Raw genomic sequence first — 20,027 nt, forward strand, 5'->3', positions numbered from 1 at the left:
GCAGCTGTTATCGCTGTTTTGCTACCGGCAGGGAAAGCGAGCGCASGGCACAGCCAACTGCTCAGCCCCACACGCAGGGGGCAGCGCCACCATGCGCGACCCGCGGGCGCCTTCGCGTCGCGGCAGCAGCCCCCTGCTGCCCGCGCTCCAGCTGTGCTGCACAGTGACACGCACCGGTGACACGCACCGCTGACACGGGTGACACGCACCGCTGACACGCACCGCTGACACGGGTGACGCACACCCACCGGTGTCACCGCAGCAGGGCGCTGCGCACACCCGCGGCAGCCCCGCGCATGCGCCATGCTCCCCCCGCCCCCTCCCGCGCATGCGCCCACCGTTCCCGGCCGTTGTCGGCGAGGGAAGTTTGAAGCGGCGGCGCCATGTCGGGATCCGGGCTTGGGGCTGCTCGCGGCGAGCTCAGCCTCATGGACAGGGGTGTGCGGAGGTGCGGAGCAGGGGAGCTGCGGCCGGGGCGCGCGCGGGGCTGCGGTTGCTCGGCGCGGGTAACGGCCGCCTCTCGTCCCCGCAGCTTGCTGGAGCTCTCGCTGAGCCCGGGCCTGCGCGCGCTCAACCTGCACGGAAACCGCGTCGCCCGCATCGAGGGGCTCGCGCACCTGCGGGGCCTGCAGCACCTGGACCTCTCCTCCAACCGCATCCGCCGCATGGAGGGGCTCGGCGCCTTGCGCGGCCTGCGCACCCTCAACCTCTCCTGCAACCTCCTCGACAGCGTGCAGGGTCGGCAGCCTCTGCTTCCCTCCTCCTGACAGCCTAGGGGACTTGCCAGGACTTGCCGATTTGCTTTGGGAAAGTAGCTCRTAATTAAGGCTATACTAAGCTGATCTTAATTACCAGCCATGTTATCTTCTGAATTTTGAGCTGAGTATGTAGGCTCTGTATCCTTTATCACATCAGGATACCTTACTTGAGAAGGGGAAGCTCTGATGTCCTTTTTATTACTGTTATAGTTTGTAGTCATATGTTGTTATTACAGCTTTAAGAGCCTTATTTTGCACGTTTTGCTTTGATGAAAGCAGTGCACACTTCTGAAGGAAATCTTACTCTGTTTCTTTTTTCCCTTGCTTTGTTTAGGACTAGAAAAACTGCTTAATTTATCTGTACTGAACTTGTCGTATAACCGCATACACGATCTCTCTGGTAAGTGGCCCTGGCATGTTCAGTGCAGCAAGACAGGTCTGCCTCACTTTAATTTCAAAACAATTCCCTAGATGCATTTTTAAGAGTTTCCAAGAGCTCAGCACTACTGACAGTGCTGCTAAAGGTCGCAGCTGTTGTGAGTCTCGGGTGTCTTGTGGTATGGGTTGCTCTGGCCAGCCTGAACTTCATCTCTGTAAACCTGACCATGTAGCTGCCTGTCTGGAGCTGCTCAGATTTACCTGCATGGCTAATAGGGATGAAAACAGATCCAGCATCCCTAGCAGATGTTGCATGCAGAACATGAGCTCAGGCAGCTGCATCTGTTACAAGGTCATAGGCTAAGGCTCCACTTCAGATCATGTGAAAAAAAAGTTCATTTTTTATACAAGACAGCAACGGTATTGTCTGTTCTCTAGTACAGCTACATAGCTTTTAAATAAAGCAGAACTATTGTGTTCTGTGGTAAGGGCCTAAAAAGAGCCAGCCCAGTTAATTTTTCACAAAATTAACTATTAAGTGAAACCTTTTTCAGTTTCCTTATAACCCTTTCAGATTATAAGGAGTATTGATCTCATTATTTATTCATTTATAGAGAAGAAATGCAACATTTAGTTTTCTAGAAACTTAATCTAAACTTTTAAAGCTTAAGTTTTTGGAACTCTCTGGGATTATTTTCATTGGATTTAGTTCTCTTTCAGGTTTGTAATCCTAAAACATGTATGTGCATTGTCCATAGAAAATGGTTTAAAAAGGATTAAAAATATTAATTAAAAACATTCTGTTTTTCTCATACGCAAATTAAAGGACTAAGGTTTTTCTTTTTCCTCATGTTTACACTTTATGATAATCTGAATCTGGATGCTGAATAATTATAGCTATTTGGTGAACAAATATGTTGTTTGAATTTCTTCTTTTTTTTTTTTTTGGTTTTTTTTTTCCAACTATAAGTACAAACTGAACAAAATGCGTACTGAAGGCAAAGTTTTTTTACTTCCAGATTTTTTTTTCTTTTTGCTGTGCAGATCTGAAACTTAGAGATCTTATTGCTAGTCCCTGTTSGTGCTATGCTAGTATTCTGTGCACAGAATTTTGGCAAATCTTATARTTCCAAAAGATTAATATTTCCTTTATTTACAACAAAAAGAAAGCTTTTTTACAATGTAACTGTGCTTTTCTGAACTATTTTTCTAAATGACCAACTTGTTTTAAGCTGCAAAATCCACAGCTTGGGTTGGTAAAACAAAATAGAAAATAAAGTTTGCATCAGCTAAGTTAATGAACTAAGTTACAACAACAAATTCACAAAGCAAAATATGTTCAATATCTTGAGCTTCTTAACAGCTGGAAACATACCTGTTGTTAATAGGTAATTCCATCTAGCCAGGAATGTGGAGAAATAATTCTTGCATCATTTCAAGTTAACATTTGTTTTTACTGACAATTTTTCAATAAAATACTATGTGATCATRGATTACTGAGCTTGGACCTGAACGGAAATCATCATTTTGTATGTCTTGTGTATTTTGTGTAAATGTTTTTTATCAAATTTTCAGGGCTTCARTGCCTTCATGGAACCAGCAGTAAGATGAGTCGTATTGAACTGCAYGGTAACTGCATAAATGATATTAATCATTTACTTCAGTGCACAAAGGGGCTGTGCTCTTTGACCAATCTCACATTAGAGAAAAATGGAAAAACCAACCCAGTTTGCCACACAGCAGGTATGGATCTTGTTTTTAGGTAGTCACTTCATGCTCTGCAGGTTGGCATTTTTCGTTAAACTGTARGCCAGGTTCTGAAGCTTGTAAGCCAAGTTCTCAAGCTGGTAAATAAATTCAKAAATTGACCAGCCAGCAGAAATCTAATTTCTGTCAAAATTAATCATTCCACATACACATTTTTTTTTTTTTTTTACTTTTCCACCAAGAATGTTTTCAGAAGTGTAAGTCTAGTTGTATGCTTTGATCGGGTTCAAACCTTCTTAGATTATTTTAGGTTAAGGCAAGAGTTGTAAAGAGAATTATAGGAACAGAAAGTAATGCAGAATTAGGAAGAAGAGAGGGTGAATATTGGAGTGGGACAGCCAAAAATGTAAAGAACCACTGGGAATAGATATAAAAGAGAAAGGGAAGACATGGGTGGTAGCTGTTTTTTCGCTAGAGATCTCCCAAGAGAATTCTGTGTTAAGCATTAGCCCTTCTTGCTTTACCACAGCTTCCATGGGCAGTGATAACCTGTAACATGCTCTGTGGTATGACAATGRTGTTTATCATGAAAATAGGCATGGATTTTGCTAGGCAGCTTGGAGAGTTCAAGGAATGCCTGTGGATGCATCAATTTCACATGTTTAGTTTAGAGCTTCTCTATGTGTTTTTTTGGGGGGAAGGGGGGGCAGAAAGAGGCATGAGCCAAATAAAATCAATACCTTAAATTCAAAGAAACTATATTACTGCATTTTCTCACCTTACTTCCTTGAGTTGGTTTTGCTGTGAAAATTTTCAGTCTGACTAAAACTGTCTTTTCACAAAGAAAATTTTTGAGAGTGTAAAAATTCTCTCTCTTTTTTTTTTGGGGGGGGGGCACTGTACTGATACTGTGGTGGTAGGGAAATCCCAGTGTAGACCAGGAACATGGAGGTAGCTTCCCAGATCATCTSCTCAGTAATGTTTCCTGTTAATAGGCTTTATGGGTGGGGAAATGGAAACATCTAGATAACCCACTACTCCTTTTCTTCCGAAATTATGTATTGCATTTTTAATAGATGATGGGGGACCTAGACTACACCAGGAAACTTTTTTCACATATTTATTTCAGTTTAATTGTGTTTTTTTTTCTTTTTTTTTTTTTCTCTCCTTAAGGTTATAGAGAAATTGTTTTTCAGAATTTGCCCCAACTAAAAGTTCTAGATGGAAGAAATGCTTTTGGTGAACCAGTAGAAGACAAGGCAGAAGAAAACTTGCAGTGTTTAGATGATATTTTGGACTACTTGGTTTCATCTGCAACCCCCCAATATGAAGATAAGGTGCTATAGTTTGCCTGTGCTAATCTTAAAATAGATGCAGCAGATTTTTATATTGCATACAAGTCATTAATGTTGCAGGGGCTGTCTCTCCTTTTAATAGAACTGTGCTACATTCCCGGTGGTGACACCTCATATTGACCAGGCATTAGCCTATTTTCGTCAACGAACAAAAATGTCCCTGCAAAGCTCTGCCAGCTCCTCTACGGAGGCCATCTCCTCTTCAGAACCAGAAAAGGCCAAACTGGATAAAATACAGAGTGAGATGAGGATTAAAAAAATAGAAGATCAGATTTCTCAGATACTGCAAAAGGTGATATTTTTTTCTTTCTCTCTAACTGTACAGAAATTTTTGTTTTTAAAATGAGGTGTGTCTCTATGATGCAGAAATTCACCATGAGTGACTTGAATATTTTCCTTGGTAGGAATGTGCTGACTTGGTGCTGTGTACTGAAAAACTTAGTAAGATAGAAGCAAGAATTTATAGCTCAAGATTGTRTTTTGAATCATGAAAACTTCTGTACTATATTAAAAAAAAATATACAGGACTAGAAGAACTACCTGATGACATAATATTGGATAGAAAATTGCTTTCTGGGTTTGTTCTGAAGCCATTAATGTATGTAATTAAACCAAAGTAAAATATGCAATGCAATCAAATGACTGGATTCTAAAGCTTGTGAAAATTAACTTTGCCAAATAATAGGTCAAACTGGTGTTAAAGTACACAGGAAAGCATTCATAACAACTGTATTTTCATAAGCGTTTACCTTGTGCCTAGCATATTTGCAAAGATTTTTTTTCCGATGCTGTTTTATCTGTTTTATATTTCATACTAAGCATATTAATGTACTTCTTTGCCCATGGATTTTATTAAACTTCAGGTATTTTGTAAAAAAGCAACTACTTATTCTCAAATATGCTGTTCTGTTGGTCTTATATTCTTTTTAAAAATTTTAAAACTAAATGTTTTAGAAGGGAGAGAATAGGTAGTTTGGAAGCAATTTTTTACTTAGCTAACAAAATTAAGTCATTTGAAACATAACACCTTAATATGTGTTAGAGATTAGTCGATTAGAGATTTTAAAGTATGTAGATCTGTTCTTAGGTATCTGATGCATCAAAGAAGGAAGCTCCTTCACATGTTCTCAAAGCTAAGAGAGACACAGATCCAACTTCTGAGAGTGACCATGAGAGCGGGAAAGAAAATGACAGAAAAGCTGTGAAAAGAAACAAGATCCCACCCTGCCGTAGAACTGCCTCATCTGCCAAGAGTCCTTCCAGTCATTCTAAGAGCAAAGTAACTGGCAGGTATTCCTAGGTTTGCCATACAAAGTGAAAATTGAGCTGAATATTTTCAGGGTAAATATAATGTAATTTAAAATGTTGTTGTACTGAAAGTGATAGGTTAATTTGTTTCTGTTAGTAATGCTCTACAAGTGGAGTTACTGAAGCTTCATAATGAATCCGATGTTTAGGATGACAGTTGCATTGAACTCTGCCCTCAAAAAAAAAAAATCAGCAACTGCTGATATTTAATTTATTAAAGTAATTAACGATTTATTTCATATATGGGAATATCTTCCTAATTTGCCACCCTGCCTCGCATAATCTTCTATACCTTTGTTCCCTTACTTTTTCATTTCTCTTGTTTCTGAAATAGTACTGTGTCTTTTAATGGTATTCGTATATAAACACTAGCAAACTAAGCTTATTTGAAACTTTTTAAAATTCATTCTTCACTCAATCATTTCCCCATATGAGAAWTTTCTCTTTAGTTTAAAAAGAAAACGAATTGTAGATTGGGAAAATGATGTTCCAAAATAAACACTTTTAGAATTGTAGCAGCTCATAGTTTTATCCTTGTTCWCATTTATGGAGGCAGAATTCTCTTTATGTAAAAAAAAGTATATATTAGYGACTGCTTAGTACAAATTTAAATATATATTTGTGTGTATATATATGCATGTACAAAGTCAGATTGCTGACCCAAGGATACAGCTCTTTATTTTGTGATAAAACAGAGGTTGCTGTAATAATTTATAGTTGATTATATAGTAAATATGAGAAGTATTATTTTAGTCAGCCCCTGCGCCTAGTTGTTTCAGAACTGTCTGATGATGTTTTCAGAGAGCGTCTACTGGTACTCCATATTCTTACAGTTTTGAGTTGAAGATTTGAGTTTGGTTTTTGTCCTGGCCAGTTTACCCATTATTTTGCATGTATATACAATTCAGGTCCTATGTAGAACTTTGAAAGTTTTGTTCTGTAGAAATATCTGAATCTCTTGTAGCTTTGATGGTAGCGTAGAAGATGATACTTCAATTCTGCATGTATACATGTGCATATATATATATAGTTTTGGKTTTTTTGTTGGTTTTTCGATGATACAGAGAAGAGAAAAGTTTATCCAAGTGTCCACGCTCCAATCAGAGAGACTCTCATGTCAGTTCATCAGATACTCCAGACCTTGAAGTAATGGGAAGAAGAGCTGAATTATTAATAGGAAAGCAGAACCGTACAGAAAAAATAGAAGAAACTAATTCAGATGCCCCGGAGGAATCCACATACCGAGTATGTTTTACATCATTTCAAGTTAAATTGCAGCGTGTTTCTTCGTTGAAGTCAAGCATATGTCTTGGTGAAACTCTTAACATTAGAGGTGACAAAAGAAATTGCATGTAGGAGACAGCATCAAAAAAATGAAATTCTTAACTTCTCTTCCTGCTGATAGTGCACCATATTAACTTTCAAGGGGAATTTTCCTTTATTTAGAGCCGTGTCTGTCTTTGGTTTCTTCCAGAAAAAAGAACAAGAAATCCTGTTCTGCAATTGTGAATGTTGTTTGTCRGTTTTGATACAGTAGAATGTTTCCTAGTAAGCTGATGTTTAATATGTTCTTGCTTAGGCACTGATTCAGGAACTGGATCAGGAGAAAGAAAGAAGGTGGAGAGCAGAACAAGCTGAGAAGAAATTACTAGAGCATGTCAAAGAACTAGAAAAACATGCGAAAGAAGAAAAGAATATTCAGAGTATGGCGGTATACACTACAGATAGGTATGGAAGCAAAGTGCTGTAGTGGTTGGTGTTGTTTTTAGCTGAGTCACAGTGTTATATGGCTAAAGAAGTGAGAACAGCTTTAAAAATGCTTGGAAAATGATCCATCAATAAGTATTGCTGGAAATTCTTCCAGTGCTACTTTATGAAARTGTTCCTGCTACCATGGTGTAAAGCAACCGCAGTGCAAAACCTGATGGGTTGTCACTGTTAATTCGATAAGAGGTGGCAGAACAAGACATTCTGACTTCGCTTACTCCCCAGTTCTTCTTCTCCATGCCTAGTTATCAGTACCCTGCTTACCTCTAATTCTAGGCTTCTACTTTCCCAGCAATCCTTATTGTAATGGTACAATTTCAACTCATGCCCTATTTATGGTACGTTACCTCATTTTGTAATTCCAGCTTTGTATTTCCAAGCTCCTTTTCTGTCTGTACATGGAGTTCTCTATCCGGTGTGGTCCAGTTGAACCAAGATGTCAGCCAGTAGGGTGTATGTTGTCCCAGTCTGATCTAGCAGCTCCTTGGATAGACTGTCCTCCTAATCCTTATCAGTTCTAGCTAACATTCTTCTCTCCTTCAAAAGCTGTCCCTTCCAGCGAAGTATTGTGTGTTGTCAGCAATGCTTGGAGAGAGCTGCTCTGCTCCTCCTCTTCGTGATTGTGCTGTGTGTATGAAAGGAACATTTTCTCTCTTGTAAGGAAGAAACAAGCCAAATATTTTCCTAGTTACCATCCATGACTGACTGACTATAATGTTTTCCTTTTTTTGCCTTGGGTTTAGGTTCATTTAGGTTCATTAGGTTCATTCTTTTGTTATCATCTTATATTAAGCATCTATTCTTATGGAATTCGAATATCCTTAAAGATCCCAACAATGTTGTATAAATTATCTACATTTTCTAAAATAAATATATCAAAAAATACAATTTGTTATTATTAAGTTCTAATGTAAACAAAYGACCTTTCCAGTATGACTTTATAGTTCTATATATATAGTCTATATAGTCTATGTAAGACCACATCCATCTGGTTGTCTCCATCTTACTTTCTTTTCAAGATATATATGTATATATATTTTCAAAATAGTCAGGCTACGTCTTTCCGTGATATTTTATGTATTACTAAGCAGTCCTGCATTGTGATCCCGCACGTGGTAAAACAGCAAAGAGCAAAGTGCAACACTTTAAAGGTGTTTTTTTTCCTCAGTGGCCCTGACTAAGTACAACATAAGTATTAAGTTTATAACAACATTGTTGCATTAATTTTCAGGTTAAAGGAATTGCTACTAAAAGAGAGAGAGGTTAAAACAAGATTGCAAGCAGATATCCAGCAATTGAAAGGTGAAGCTGAAAGACTTACTAATGAGTTAAATCAGGCAAAAAATAAAGAAGCAGAATATCAGAAGGCCATACAAGCTTTAGAAGAAACACTATCCAAGATGGAGACACAACGGCTGCAGCAACGAACAGCAGAGGTAACATTTTTCAAGGGTAAATAACATGACATTGACAGGAGGGCTACTACCTTACTAGACAGTAAAACACACTAGCCTTGTGTCCCAGTTCTTCACAGTAAAAGCTGATTTTGCTACACAGTACTAGTTAATAACAAACTTCCATTTTAATTACTAAGTAATGTATTAACCTTTAAAATGGTAATACATCATATGTGACATTGTCTTTAAGATAAAGACATTAAATCCTAGGTGCTGAGCCCTCAGAACTAGAGCTTTAGAAGATTTTCTAAAATTATATAGTACTGAAAAGAGATTTCTAAAAATGTTTAACTAGATAAATAGATTGTAACTGCACTAGTAAAGTGGAAACCTGATGGTTCATATGTTTTAGATCTGCTCTTGCAGTACACATGGAAAGATAGCATCAGGAGATGAATGTGGCCTGAAACTGTAGCCATCAATGATGAGTGGTAGTCACTCCTTAAATAGTTGCTGTCAATTTAAGTCAACATGACCAGATTACCGCTTCAGAGGATGCAAGACACTTATGTCAATGTTTGTTCATTTTATGTTCCTCTATTTAAGAGACAAGTGCTTCATTTCATCTCCAAAACAATAGGGGCGTGCCTAAATCTTACTCAAGAAGAGACTTAACATGTAGAATACGAGGATTCGAAAATAAATATAAAAGCCTCACTACAAAATTTATAAAACAGATGAGAGGGAACAGAAAATATAATTCTGTAAGAAAATAGATTTTTTTTGTTGTTTTTCTTCCAAGAGTTCAAATGCAAATTAGGCAGACTTTGTTGCATTCCAGCTCTGCCTTTGGATAACTAACACTTGAGTAGTCTCAAGTGGTTCATGAATCAGCAATTCCTTGCAGCTCCTGTACCCTGGAAAGCCAAGGGGTAGGAACTGTGTAAACACAGAGCGTGAAGGGGACGATTTGCCAAATGCTTTGCTTTGGAGGACAGATTGACAAGAAAATTGATTAATACTCTCTGCTTAAGCATGCAGAGGGGGAGGTGGATTTTTCAAGTAATCATTAGGAGGAGCAGAAACACCTCTTAGCACCTCTGTTTTTTCTGTCTCATGTTCTAACTTGCACCTTCTAAAATGTCTTGATTGTGAATTACCATTTCATGAGTAAATAAAATCTTTCCTATAATTTTTCCATATGATCCTTCTTTTCTACTTCTCAGATCCAAAAAGATACTTTGCATGTAAAAAGTCTCATTATAACAAGGAATTCTTCGTGATGGTTGACATCAAATGGAAAAGCAGAGTCTGCCATCTTGTGTTCATGCTGTCATTCTGTTTTTATAAGATTAGTAGAAGGCAACGCTGTTCAGCAATGTTAAAATGTAAAACTCAGTAAGATGCAGACTTTAATGACACCCATCATAGTGGAGTGTGAATGCATATATATATATCTTATATGTGTGTGTATATATATATATATATATATATATATAGTGTTGAATACATCTAAAAGTATTTTCCTTGTTTCCTTGAAACTAATTACAAGATTTGCAGTACAGGAGTTTTAAGCTGGAGGAAATCATTCTGCCAATATATGTGTCCCACTTCTAAGTCTAAGAAGACTTCTAAATTCTTCAAATTAAGTAAACATTCCTGGTTCTTTAGAGAAATCTCTTTGGTTTTGGTGGTTTTGGTGTTTTTTCTTTGTTTTGTGGTAAGTTAAGCTATCTGTAAACATGTATACATAATTTCTGTAAATGTTACAAAATGTGTATCAATAAAAAAGTAAAGYTTTGCTTGGGATAGATAATGCTAGAAAATTCCATAAAATTTTGGGAAACGATTGATGGCTGTGCAGCATGCTATAAACATAATAGCTSAGACAGATGTGCATAAAACATTAATGAAGCAACTGATCCTTTGTGTTCTCATATAAGACATGTCAAATAGATGACAATTTTAAGAATCTTGTTCTTATTTTTATGAATTCTCTATAGATGAAGCAGGTTCAAGAGGCAGAACTTAGAGCATCAGCAAATGAAAGAGAAGTCCAGTTGCTCAGGGTATCCCTTCGACAACAGAAGGAGAAGGTAAAACAACTACATGAACTTCTCATAGTAAGAGAACAGGAACAGAGGTATGGAGTTTTCCATTTTGTTTTCACAACAAGCTAGAGGAGATATTAAAGGACATAGACATTGTGGACATTGTGTTCTAGTCTTTTTTTTTTTTTTTTCCCCTAAATTAGTTTATTATTAAAAAGTAAAAATACACAATCAAATATGTGTAAGAACTAGATAGGGCAGTGATGTGTAGTATCATTGTGTGTGTAGCTTAATAATAAAATAAGAATACTTGCTCAACTTTCCAAGAATAAATGTGTACAAATGCCCAAACAACTTCAGGTATAAATGGGGAGGATCTACTAATTGCATCATAAATCCCCGGAAGGTTTAACGTGAGGACAGCAGATTTCTTTTGTTCTTTCTTAAATACTGAACAGAAATAGTAAATAGAAGAGTGTTAAGTTACAGGGTGATTTTTTGCTTTATCATGGCCCTCTAGGGGTGCTTCCAGGCAGGAGGGAGGCAGGTACCCCGGGGGTCTTTGGAGCGATGATTTTTGGTTGAGGCTGATTTCCCAAGTCCCTGTATAGCTTCCAGATCCTTATGCTTCCTTATTAGTTTCTAACAGCAAAGAGCAATTGAATAATTTCTATTAAAATTTAAACTTAAAATCAGGGTTGTGASTATTTTGATAGTAATCAACCTATCTTTCCCCCTCACAGGGTCAGTGTCATGGAGGACAGAAATGTGTCAGTGAAACTAAACATTGTAACTCCCTTCACCATTCAATTCATTTTTCTGTTTTTAGGGAGTACTAAGAAAACCAAGTAACGTAGCACTGTTGGATGTTGCTATGTCAGTCTTACATATGTGTTTGGTAACTCTAGGAAAGAACTTGAAACTCGAGTTGCTTTACATGGACCTGAATTCCAGAATGTCTTGTCAAAAGAAATGGCTAAAGAAGAACAGAGACATGAGGAGCGTGTTAAAGAATTGCAGGAGAAGATTAATGGGTCAAACCAGAAGTATATGGAGTTGGAAGATGAATTTCGTTTGGCTTTAACTATTGAAGCAAAAAGGTTTAAGGAGGTAAGACTGAAAGAGTGTTCAATTTTGGACTGGGTACCATTGAGGACTTCTTAAATTTGAGTGTCCTTTTCTGATTTTGAGGTCTTGGTCCTAAGGATTTATCTGAAAATCCTTTTAAAATAGGTTTAAAATAACTTTTTAAAATAACTTTTGGCACCTATGCTTTAAGCTTTGGTAGGACAGTATTCGAAAACGCTGCATTTTTGTCTATAAGTAAAAGTTAAAATGACATTAGGGAAACTCCTTTGGGATGATAGTTTTTTAGAATATAGTTTTAGAATATATTGATCTCCTAATAGAATATTTTCTGATTAAAAACACTCTTTTTGGACGGGAAGGCTCTGGCAACATGTTTATTAGTGTGTTTAATAACAAAGCTCCCTTTTGTTTTAGTCTTCAAAATTCCTCAGGAATTTTTTTTTGCTGAAGTCCTTAAATAACATTCTTATGTCGGTAGTATTGATATGATTTCATACGGAAATTAAAATGCACAGATTATAAAATGCTTCATCTTTAATTTAAAATAATTTKTCCCATTTTAAATTAGCTGGATAAATTGGAGAATAGGAGAAAGACTTTTTAACCATACAATTATTTAAAATTTTGTACAAATTTGCAACTGAGTAGAACCGTCTTAGTGAGATGAAATATCATCAAAGAACTGGTATAAAACTAGCTTTCTATGTTTATTAATTTTGCAAACTCCTGATCTATTTATATTTTTTTCTTTATTTGAAATTCCAAAATTATTTTTGTGTGTGCACGTGCATGAGTGGTACTTTTTTTTTTTTTTCTAGTGGTGATGATGGTGAAGTGAATATTTTTCAAGGGTGGTTTTTACTTGAAATCTTTAGGTTAAAGATGCATTTGAAAGTGTTGCTGCTGAGCTAGCTGAACATAAACAGGCCCTCTTTCTGTCTGAACAAAAGGAGAAGGAGATGGCAAGTCTGATCCAAGACCTGACAAGTATAGTGAAAGAACAGAAAGCAAAGATTACAGAGTTATTAAAATCAAAGGAAGAAGCCACAGCAAATCTCAAGGTACTTGTTTCCAAGCATAGGAATGTTTCCATGTACATAGGACTTTTCGTAACTTTTTGTGTATAAAAGAAGTCCACACAAGGTAGGTTAACTAAAATAAATGTTTCCTGTCACCCTAAGATCCAATACTCAGTATCCACATCAWGCTTTAATTGTACATCCTACCATTTCTCACAAACAGTGAGCTCCCAATACAGAAAAATTTAAACAGACGTTCACATCCTCACAAGTTTTCTTCCTGCTCAGATTTTCTATCTAATCAAGGGATYGCTCCGAGCTGAGATTTGCAAACTTGTGTTGGTATCTCTGAACTTTTGCATGCTCAGAAAAATGGAATACGTTCCTGCAGATAAAGAATTTAAGAGGTAATTCTAAACAGAGTAAAAGCTGAATTGCACTAATATTTGGAGGTAGTGCTGGCAACATAATGCCTCAGAATTAAATGAAATTAGCAATACCAGAGCCATTATTCAACAATTATGTATAATTTAGTGTTAAAGCAACTGCACAAACAGTGTTTATCTTGTATTACTGTTGTTTAGTACTGTAATATCCACAGGTAGAATAATCCAGATTCCTCAGAATATGTAAGTGTTAACAACTTATAACAGTCCATGTGTCACAGTCATTATCTCTGCAGTGCAACCCCAGCAATCTCTGGTCTCTGTGCAGCAGCTCATGTTTTTGTTGAGCAAACAGTGCTGATAGATGCAGTAGGATTCAGCTAGTGAGTGGTGTTGCTTTAAAAAATTATCCTGAAAAAGCACAAAAAGTACCAAAAAAAAAGTTTTCAAGCAGCATAATCTATAAAACACTAAAAATAGCCTGTGTGATTTATGATAATGCTTTCTCACGGGAAGTAGAAGCTCAGCACAACCTCTGTGACCTCTGTGAGGCTTTCTATTACTTATATTTTAGTATTTTATCTTGACTTTTTCTTCATTCTTGTGGGTTTATCCTTCTAAAGCTTTATGGTTTTTTTTTTTTTTTTTTTTTTTTGTGAAGGCATCAGAAATTAAGTTGACTATTTAGAAATCAGCTTTATAAATATAATTTCCTGGAATTAATTATGTCTATTTGAGATACAACATTTGCATTTGCATCCAGCTGCTTGCTTTTTTCCAGAATTTTTATAAGCAAGGTACTCCTCAGTTAGCATTAATCCAGTGCATGCCAGTGTTGCTTTCCTAGCAAGTTAGGATCGATGAAATTCTCATTGTCTTTTTTTTTTTTTTTTAATGTATCTTACTGTCTTTTCGTGCAGTGTCGAACTGGAGAACTTGAAACTGTGGCTGAGGAGGACAAGCAGAAGGCTGTTCAAATTGAACTCCTCAAGAAGGAAAATGCAAAACTTRCTTCTCAGCTGACAGCCCAGGAATCTCTAATCGATGGATTAAAAATGGAAAGAAAAATATGGGGACAGGAGCTGGCACAACAGGGTAAAATATAAAATTTTGTGTTGGGGTAAAAAATACTGGTGTTCATTGTCATCCTTTTTCCAGTGAGCATTCCAGGACAGATATAATGATCACAGGGTCCCTCTGTGCTTTGTTGATGTTGTCCAGTTGTATTTCTGTGAGTCATCCTTATATTTACCATAGTGCCCAGGCCAACTCTAACAGCACTTGGGGAGTTAGCCCTGTGCAGAGGACAAAATAAAAATCCTGTTGCTTTAAACTGATAATCTTAAGGAATGCTGAAAATATAAGAAGTCGAGCCTGGGTATATGTGTTATATGAAGTTCTTCCAAATGTAAAACTTCTGAAATCTATCTTTTCCTAAATAGCTTTATGTAAAGGTGCTTAAGTGATAGCTGCTAGTTGTGTAATTTTACAGGTTAGTGTAAAGTCTACTGTTTCAGTGGACCTCTTAAAATAACTGTGTTCTCCTCCAGTGTAGTCAATGTGAACTGTAATATAGAATTGGCACCATATTGTGGGTTCTTTGAGGTGGCTTGAGTCTGTAAGCACTATTTATGTCAAATAAGTCTTCAAGGGTAAAATACCATCCTTGATTCTGTATTTCCTCTCAGATATTACCTATCTACAGATTAAAACCCTTCAATGCTTCTTGTGGGCTATATGATTATGTCTGATTTTTTTTTTCTTGAAATTACATACATTAAAGTACTTTAATATGAATATTCTGTTTTATCCAGGAGCTCATCTTGCTCAAGATCGGGGAAAACTGGAGGCAAAAATTGAGGTTTTAACAAATGAGATGGAGACTTTGAAAAAGCAAAAGGAACAGGACAGTGATGCTCTGCGAATTAAAACCAAAATAGTGGATGATCAGACAGAAACAATTAGGAAATTAAAAGAAGTAAGTTAGGTGTTTGACAGGTACTGTGCTTATATAAAATGAGACTTGCAGTGAAAGTTATGGTATAGGCTCTGGCTATAGAGCTGGTATAGAGCTGGCTATAGAGCTGGTATAGAGCTGGCTCCATGTGCCTAGTTTTTACCGTTAAAGAAAGCGTAAAGAGGCTCTCAGGGGCAACTGAATCTTCAGCTGAGGGGCAGAGGACCTGCTATTGCCTTGCTGGACTGTCGGGGCATCGCTCTGAGCTCTCGTTGAAACGTAGCCATGCAAAGACTTGCTCCTCTTTGCCTCACTTCCAAACAACCTATTCTTGCTGAGGATTTTGAAAGATAAAAAGYAGGAAAGCACAGTTTGTGTATGTTAAAAAAAAGCAGCTAAACTCAAATTAGCCTCATGTTTACTTTACAGTGTGAATGCTTTTATTCTTTAGGATTTGTAGTTCAGTATTAAAACAGTGGAGCAGCTGTTTTGTTCCATTTATTCTGTTCATCTCATTTACAGACTCAAGTCTCTAGCTCATAAATCAGAATAAAGTTTTAAGACATGTTAACCTAGTCAAGACTGGATACATTAAACTATTTAAGCATATTTTTAAGGTTCACAGAATGTGAGCTCTGCTRTTTATATAGGTGGAAAAAAGGTCATTAAAATCCAAATATAGTAACATAATACCCTTATTTAGACATTATTTATATTTATAAGAGTAAATTTTTGCATATCAGTCTCTGATTTATTCCAGATAGAATAAGCAGATATTCTTATCRGGTAACAAAGTTCAGATTGAGAAGCTTTTGTGTGTGTTCTAAAGTGTTTGTCTTCTAAAGGGTTTAAAAGAAAAAGATCAACAAATCAGAAAACAACATGAAGAAAATACTGAGGSTCAAAAGATTTTTCGGATGCAGTTGGATGAAAAAGCTGCTGAACTGGAAGAAYTAATGGAAAAATTAGAAAGGCAAAATGAAAGAAAAGAGGAATTAAAGCAGCTACTAGAAGAAAAAGAAGTAGAACTTGAGGACGTTAAGGAAGTACACAGGTAGTGTATAATTCTAAAAAGCTACTGCTGACTGTGTGAACTCTTTCTCGTGTGAACTTTTAGTTGAGAGAGAATTTTCCTGTTAGCAAAATATACAGAAATGTAGGAAAAAAAATGGAAATGAGGATTTTTTTTTCTGAATTTCTTAGGAGTGGTAAAGTCTCTATTAATTGTAAATGTGTCCATTTTATTTTCAGTGCACTGAAGAAGAAGTGGCAAGGTAAAGGAGAACTATTAAGCCAGCTGGAGGTACAGGTTAAGCAAATGAAGGAGAACTTTGATTCCAAAGAGAAGAAGCTGATTGAAGAGAGAAATAAAAGTCTTCAAGCTCAGAAGTAAATACCTTAGCATGAATATTCCTCCAGTTATTATAGTTTCAATTTTAATATATGCAAAAAGTTTGATTATACCATGAGAGAACCAAGGGAAACACTAATTGGCTGTAATGGTTGGATTAAATTGGGATATGTGTGTGTATGGTTCAATTTCGAATAAATTGATGGGTCATTTAGGAGAAATTGAAATATAAATTGCCTATCATTCTTTTCTCATATAATTAGTAATAGTCTTTTAATTTCTTTTATTGCCACTCTTGTACTGTCAATTTTTTTAAAACACTTGACAGTAAATGTCATCCTAGAAAATGAGCCAGGGTTTAAATGATGCTCAGCTGCTTGCTGCATTTTTGGCAGTATGGAGAAGTAGAGTGAATTGCTGCATGTGATAAGCCTGGATTGTTAGTAGTGTTTTTATTTACTTGCTCCTTATTYTTTTTCCTTCTTCCATTCTTAACAAAGGACCTCTCTCTTTTCAGACTGTATAAATAAGCAGCATTAAATGTATTGTAACTGAAGGAATAATCATGTATTACTAAGRGTTGTTGCTTTATCTTTCTAAGGGAAACAGACTTTTAAAATCACACTTTCACTCTTATTTTAGGAATGATGAAGTAAAGTTGTCATCTGATTAAGAAATGAGGAAGATCACTTGCTGATGTTTGATTTGAAAAACTCAAATCAACAAATCTCGATAGTGCTAGATTTGGGAATATTTGGAAGTTCAGTGGTGAAACTTAAATTTTGTCAGAAAATAATTGTTTTGTTTCACAATTTTGCTGTACATTAGTAGCATAGTGGAAAGAAAAGTGTCTTTGAGTTTTGTTCCTGCCTATTTTTGCATTCCTGCAAAGCAGACTTTGTTTGGAACCAAGGAAACAGCATCCTGGAAGGGTGAGCAAGGAAGAGCCAGGTTTCTCCACTTCTCCTAAGCAGATGGTTTTTCTGYTTTTGTGAAACAAAAGCCTCCAGGCACTTTACAGGATTGTATAGTCTAGGCCTCCCCTTCTCAGGAATCAGCACTGTCTTCCACGATAAGAAAATGTTTGAAAGCACGTGGGCAAATTATCCCTGTTGACAGCAACAGGCCTCAATCTTGCTGTTTTTTTGCTAGTGATTAAATCTTCAACTAGGAGTACCAGAGCCCTGACTGAGGTACCTAAAACTGAATGTGTTTTTGAGAAAAGGAAAAGTCTTCTGAAGGTAGATATTAAAATAATTGTATTGGTGCTGATGTTGTTTCCTAGTGCCCATGTTTTTAGAAGCATCATCAAAGGCAGAACTGAGTAAAGCTCAATACTTTGGGTTGTCTGGTGAAGTCTGTTTTGGGTTTCTTTTTTCCTAGAGTTGCGATGGAGAAGCTTCATGCAATGGATGATGCTTTTAGAAAGCAACTTGAATCAACAATAGCAGCTCATCAGGCAGAACTGTTGCAGCTGGCAAATGAAAAACAAAGGCAAATCGAAGAAGCAAATGAAAAAGTAATTTTAAAGCTATATTATGCATTTTTATATTTTTACTGTACAGCTAGCATAGCAGTGGTACATCAGGTCACCTGTTGATATATGTGTGGCTGATCTCCTCATGGACACAGCCCACCGGGTGCAGTAGGTGGATCTCTGGAGCGTTACAGCCACGAGGTGCTGTGTTGAAAGTCTCGGCATGCACTCTAGCATATGATGCTCAATACCTAAACATTACCTAAAGAGCCAAGAGTGCTGACGATATAGCAGCTTATATCAGATTAAACAGCTGCTGTTCACCCTTGTATTTTCCTGATGTGATCTGTTCTATTTTTTCTTTTTTTTATGGTATGTCATCTAGCGCTTTTTGTACATGGCATGTTTCACTTTTGAAAATTGACCATCTCCTAGTAAATAGATATATATTTTTTTCAAAGCCAAACTTTGCTACTGCACATACTGGCAAAGGTAGTGGGTCACGTAGCTATCTCATGCCATATATCATGGACTTGGGTGTCTGTATTTGTGGTGCTTCCATGCAGTTCCTCATGGAAATGCTTTTACTTCTGATTACAGCTTTAGTCAAAACTGTGTGATGTAGTAAAAAGTTTATAACATGAGTTCGATGCTCATGCATTAAGTGCATAATTCCAGCCTTTGTATCAATGTTAAAAAATACCAGGATGCTATTTGGTATAATAAGGAAAAGCAAGAATTATATTTGATCTCTGTGTTGTTTCAGGTTTATCATGTTGAAGAAGAAATGCGTCAGCTTCTGCAGGAAATGGCAAACAACAAAATATGCATGGAGAATAAAATAAGACGACTTACAAGTGCACTAAATGATATTCAACAAGATCTTTGAAACAGTGTGCCTTACATCTGAGAGTTTCCCTCCTCTTAAATACATACACTAAGAAAGTGTATGGAGTAAGCATATACATATACTATGAAGCACTTCTTTTTTCCTTGTTTTCTTTGGGGAACATTCTCTGGGATGTTTATTTTGAAGGTTCAGGAATCAGACATAAGTATTTTTATAGTATTTTTGTAATAAATTGTTGCTTCTGAATTGTGTACCTGGTATTCTCTTTTTTTATGACTGTTCTGTCACAGTGGATCAAAACGAGTCTGCTGCAAAGCACCTTGTGAAGGTAGGAACTAGCGTTATGTTGAATAGGAGACAAGAAGGTAAAGGGAAAGGAGATCTGATACAAAGAAGCACAGGAATGGGAAAATGGAAAGAGAGGAGGTAGAAGCTTTCTTCCACCAGGGCAGAGAAAACACACTTTTTGTGCCGAATAATCGCTTCTGGGTTATGATGTTATCTTTCCTTTAACAGGTAAATTTTTTAATGGTGTTTTTATTTTATTAATGTGTATTTCTTTCCAGACAAAATCATGGTTCTGGAACACAKTAGGAAGTAAACCACTAAGTACAAATATGGCATTCATTGCTGTTCCTGTTTATTTTAGTCAATTTTGATTTTCTGTAGAAATAGGTTTCCACTCAGGCTTTGCAAATGTAGGAAATAATGAATTAGCCTCTCATTTTATTGGCTTATTTTCAAAAGCTGCTCTATGGTCATTACATTACACCATAATCTGAAGCACTAAATGCTGCAGTAATAGCAATAATCAGTTAGTTGTTAGTACACAAGGTGGAGCTATTTCTTCCCAACACATTGTTCCTAAAGCAGAAGCCTATTGCACTGRTGGAAGTGGAAGCCCCAAAGCTGACCTTAAGTGAGTTTGCTTTGAACTCAAAGTAACGTAGCCTGAGTGTTACAAACATTCTCATGCCCAGCAGCCCAGTAGAAGTACTATTTGCTCTTGCTGGTGCTGGCTGCCCTTGGCCGCCTGTGCAGTTTTGCTTTGAGAACCTGCCGTGTGAGCCAGCGCCTGGTGCCAGGTGTCCCTTCCTGCGCTGCTCAGCTGAGGCGTGGGAGAGCAGCCAAGGCTTTGAGATGGGGCACAAGCGCAAAGCAGAGGCCCCAGCACCAC

At 37.0% G+C, this 20,027-nt stretch overlaps 1 protein-coding gene across 1 annotated transcript; it reads left to right on the top strand.

The window, feature by feature from the left end:
- Nucleotides 1-383: 383 nt before the first annotated feature.
- Nucleotides 384-19,067, top strand: LRRCC1 (leucine rich repeat and coiled-coil centrosomal protein 1). The gene is made up of 19 exons (XM_026054563.1): nucleotides 384-448; nucleotides 533-738; nucleotides 1,093-1,158; nucleotides 2,712-2,879; nucleotides 4,017-4,180; nucleotides 4,281-4,490; nucleotides 5,286-5,488; nucleotides 6,571-6,751; nucleotides 7,086-7,234; nucleotides 8,505-8,709; nucleotides 10,674-10,813; nucleotides 11,630-11,831; nucleotides 12,686-12,871; nucleotides 14,136-14,310; nucleotides 15,030-15,193; nucleotides 16,018-16,226; nucleotides 16,424-16,561; nucleotides 17,907-18,042; nucleotides 18,767-19,067. The coding sequence occupies exons 1-19, from the start codon at nucleotides 384-386 to the stop codon at nucleotides 18,887-18,889; spliced, it is 3,090 nt and encodes a 1,029-aa protein (XP_025910348.1). The 3' UTR covers nucleotides 18,890-19,067.
- The last annotated feature ends 960 nt before the right edge of the window (nucleotides 19,068-20,027 follow it).

The sequence above is a fragment of the Nothoprocta perdicaria genome, unplaced genomic scaffold (assembly GCF_003342845.1).
Source record: "Nothoprocta perdicaria isolate Ctin4 unplaced genomic scaffold, notPer1 scaffold_122, whole genome shotgun sequence".
In the NCBI taxonomy this organism is placed as follows: domain Eukaryota; kingdom Metazoa; phylum Chordata; class Aves; order Tinamiformes; family Tinamidae; genus Nothoprocta; species Nothoprocta perdicaria.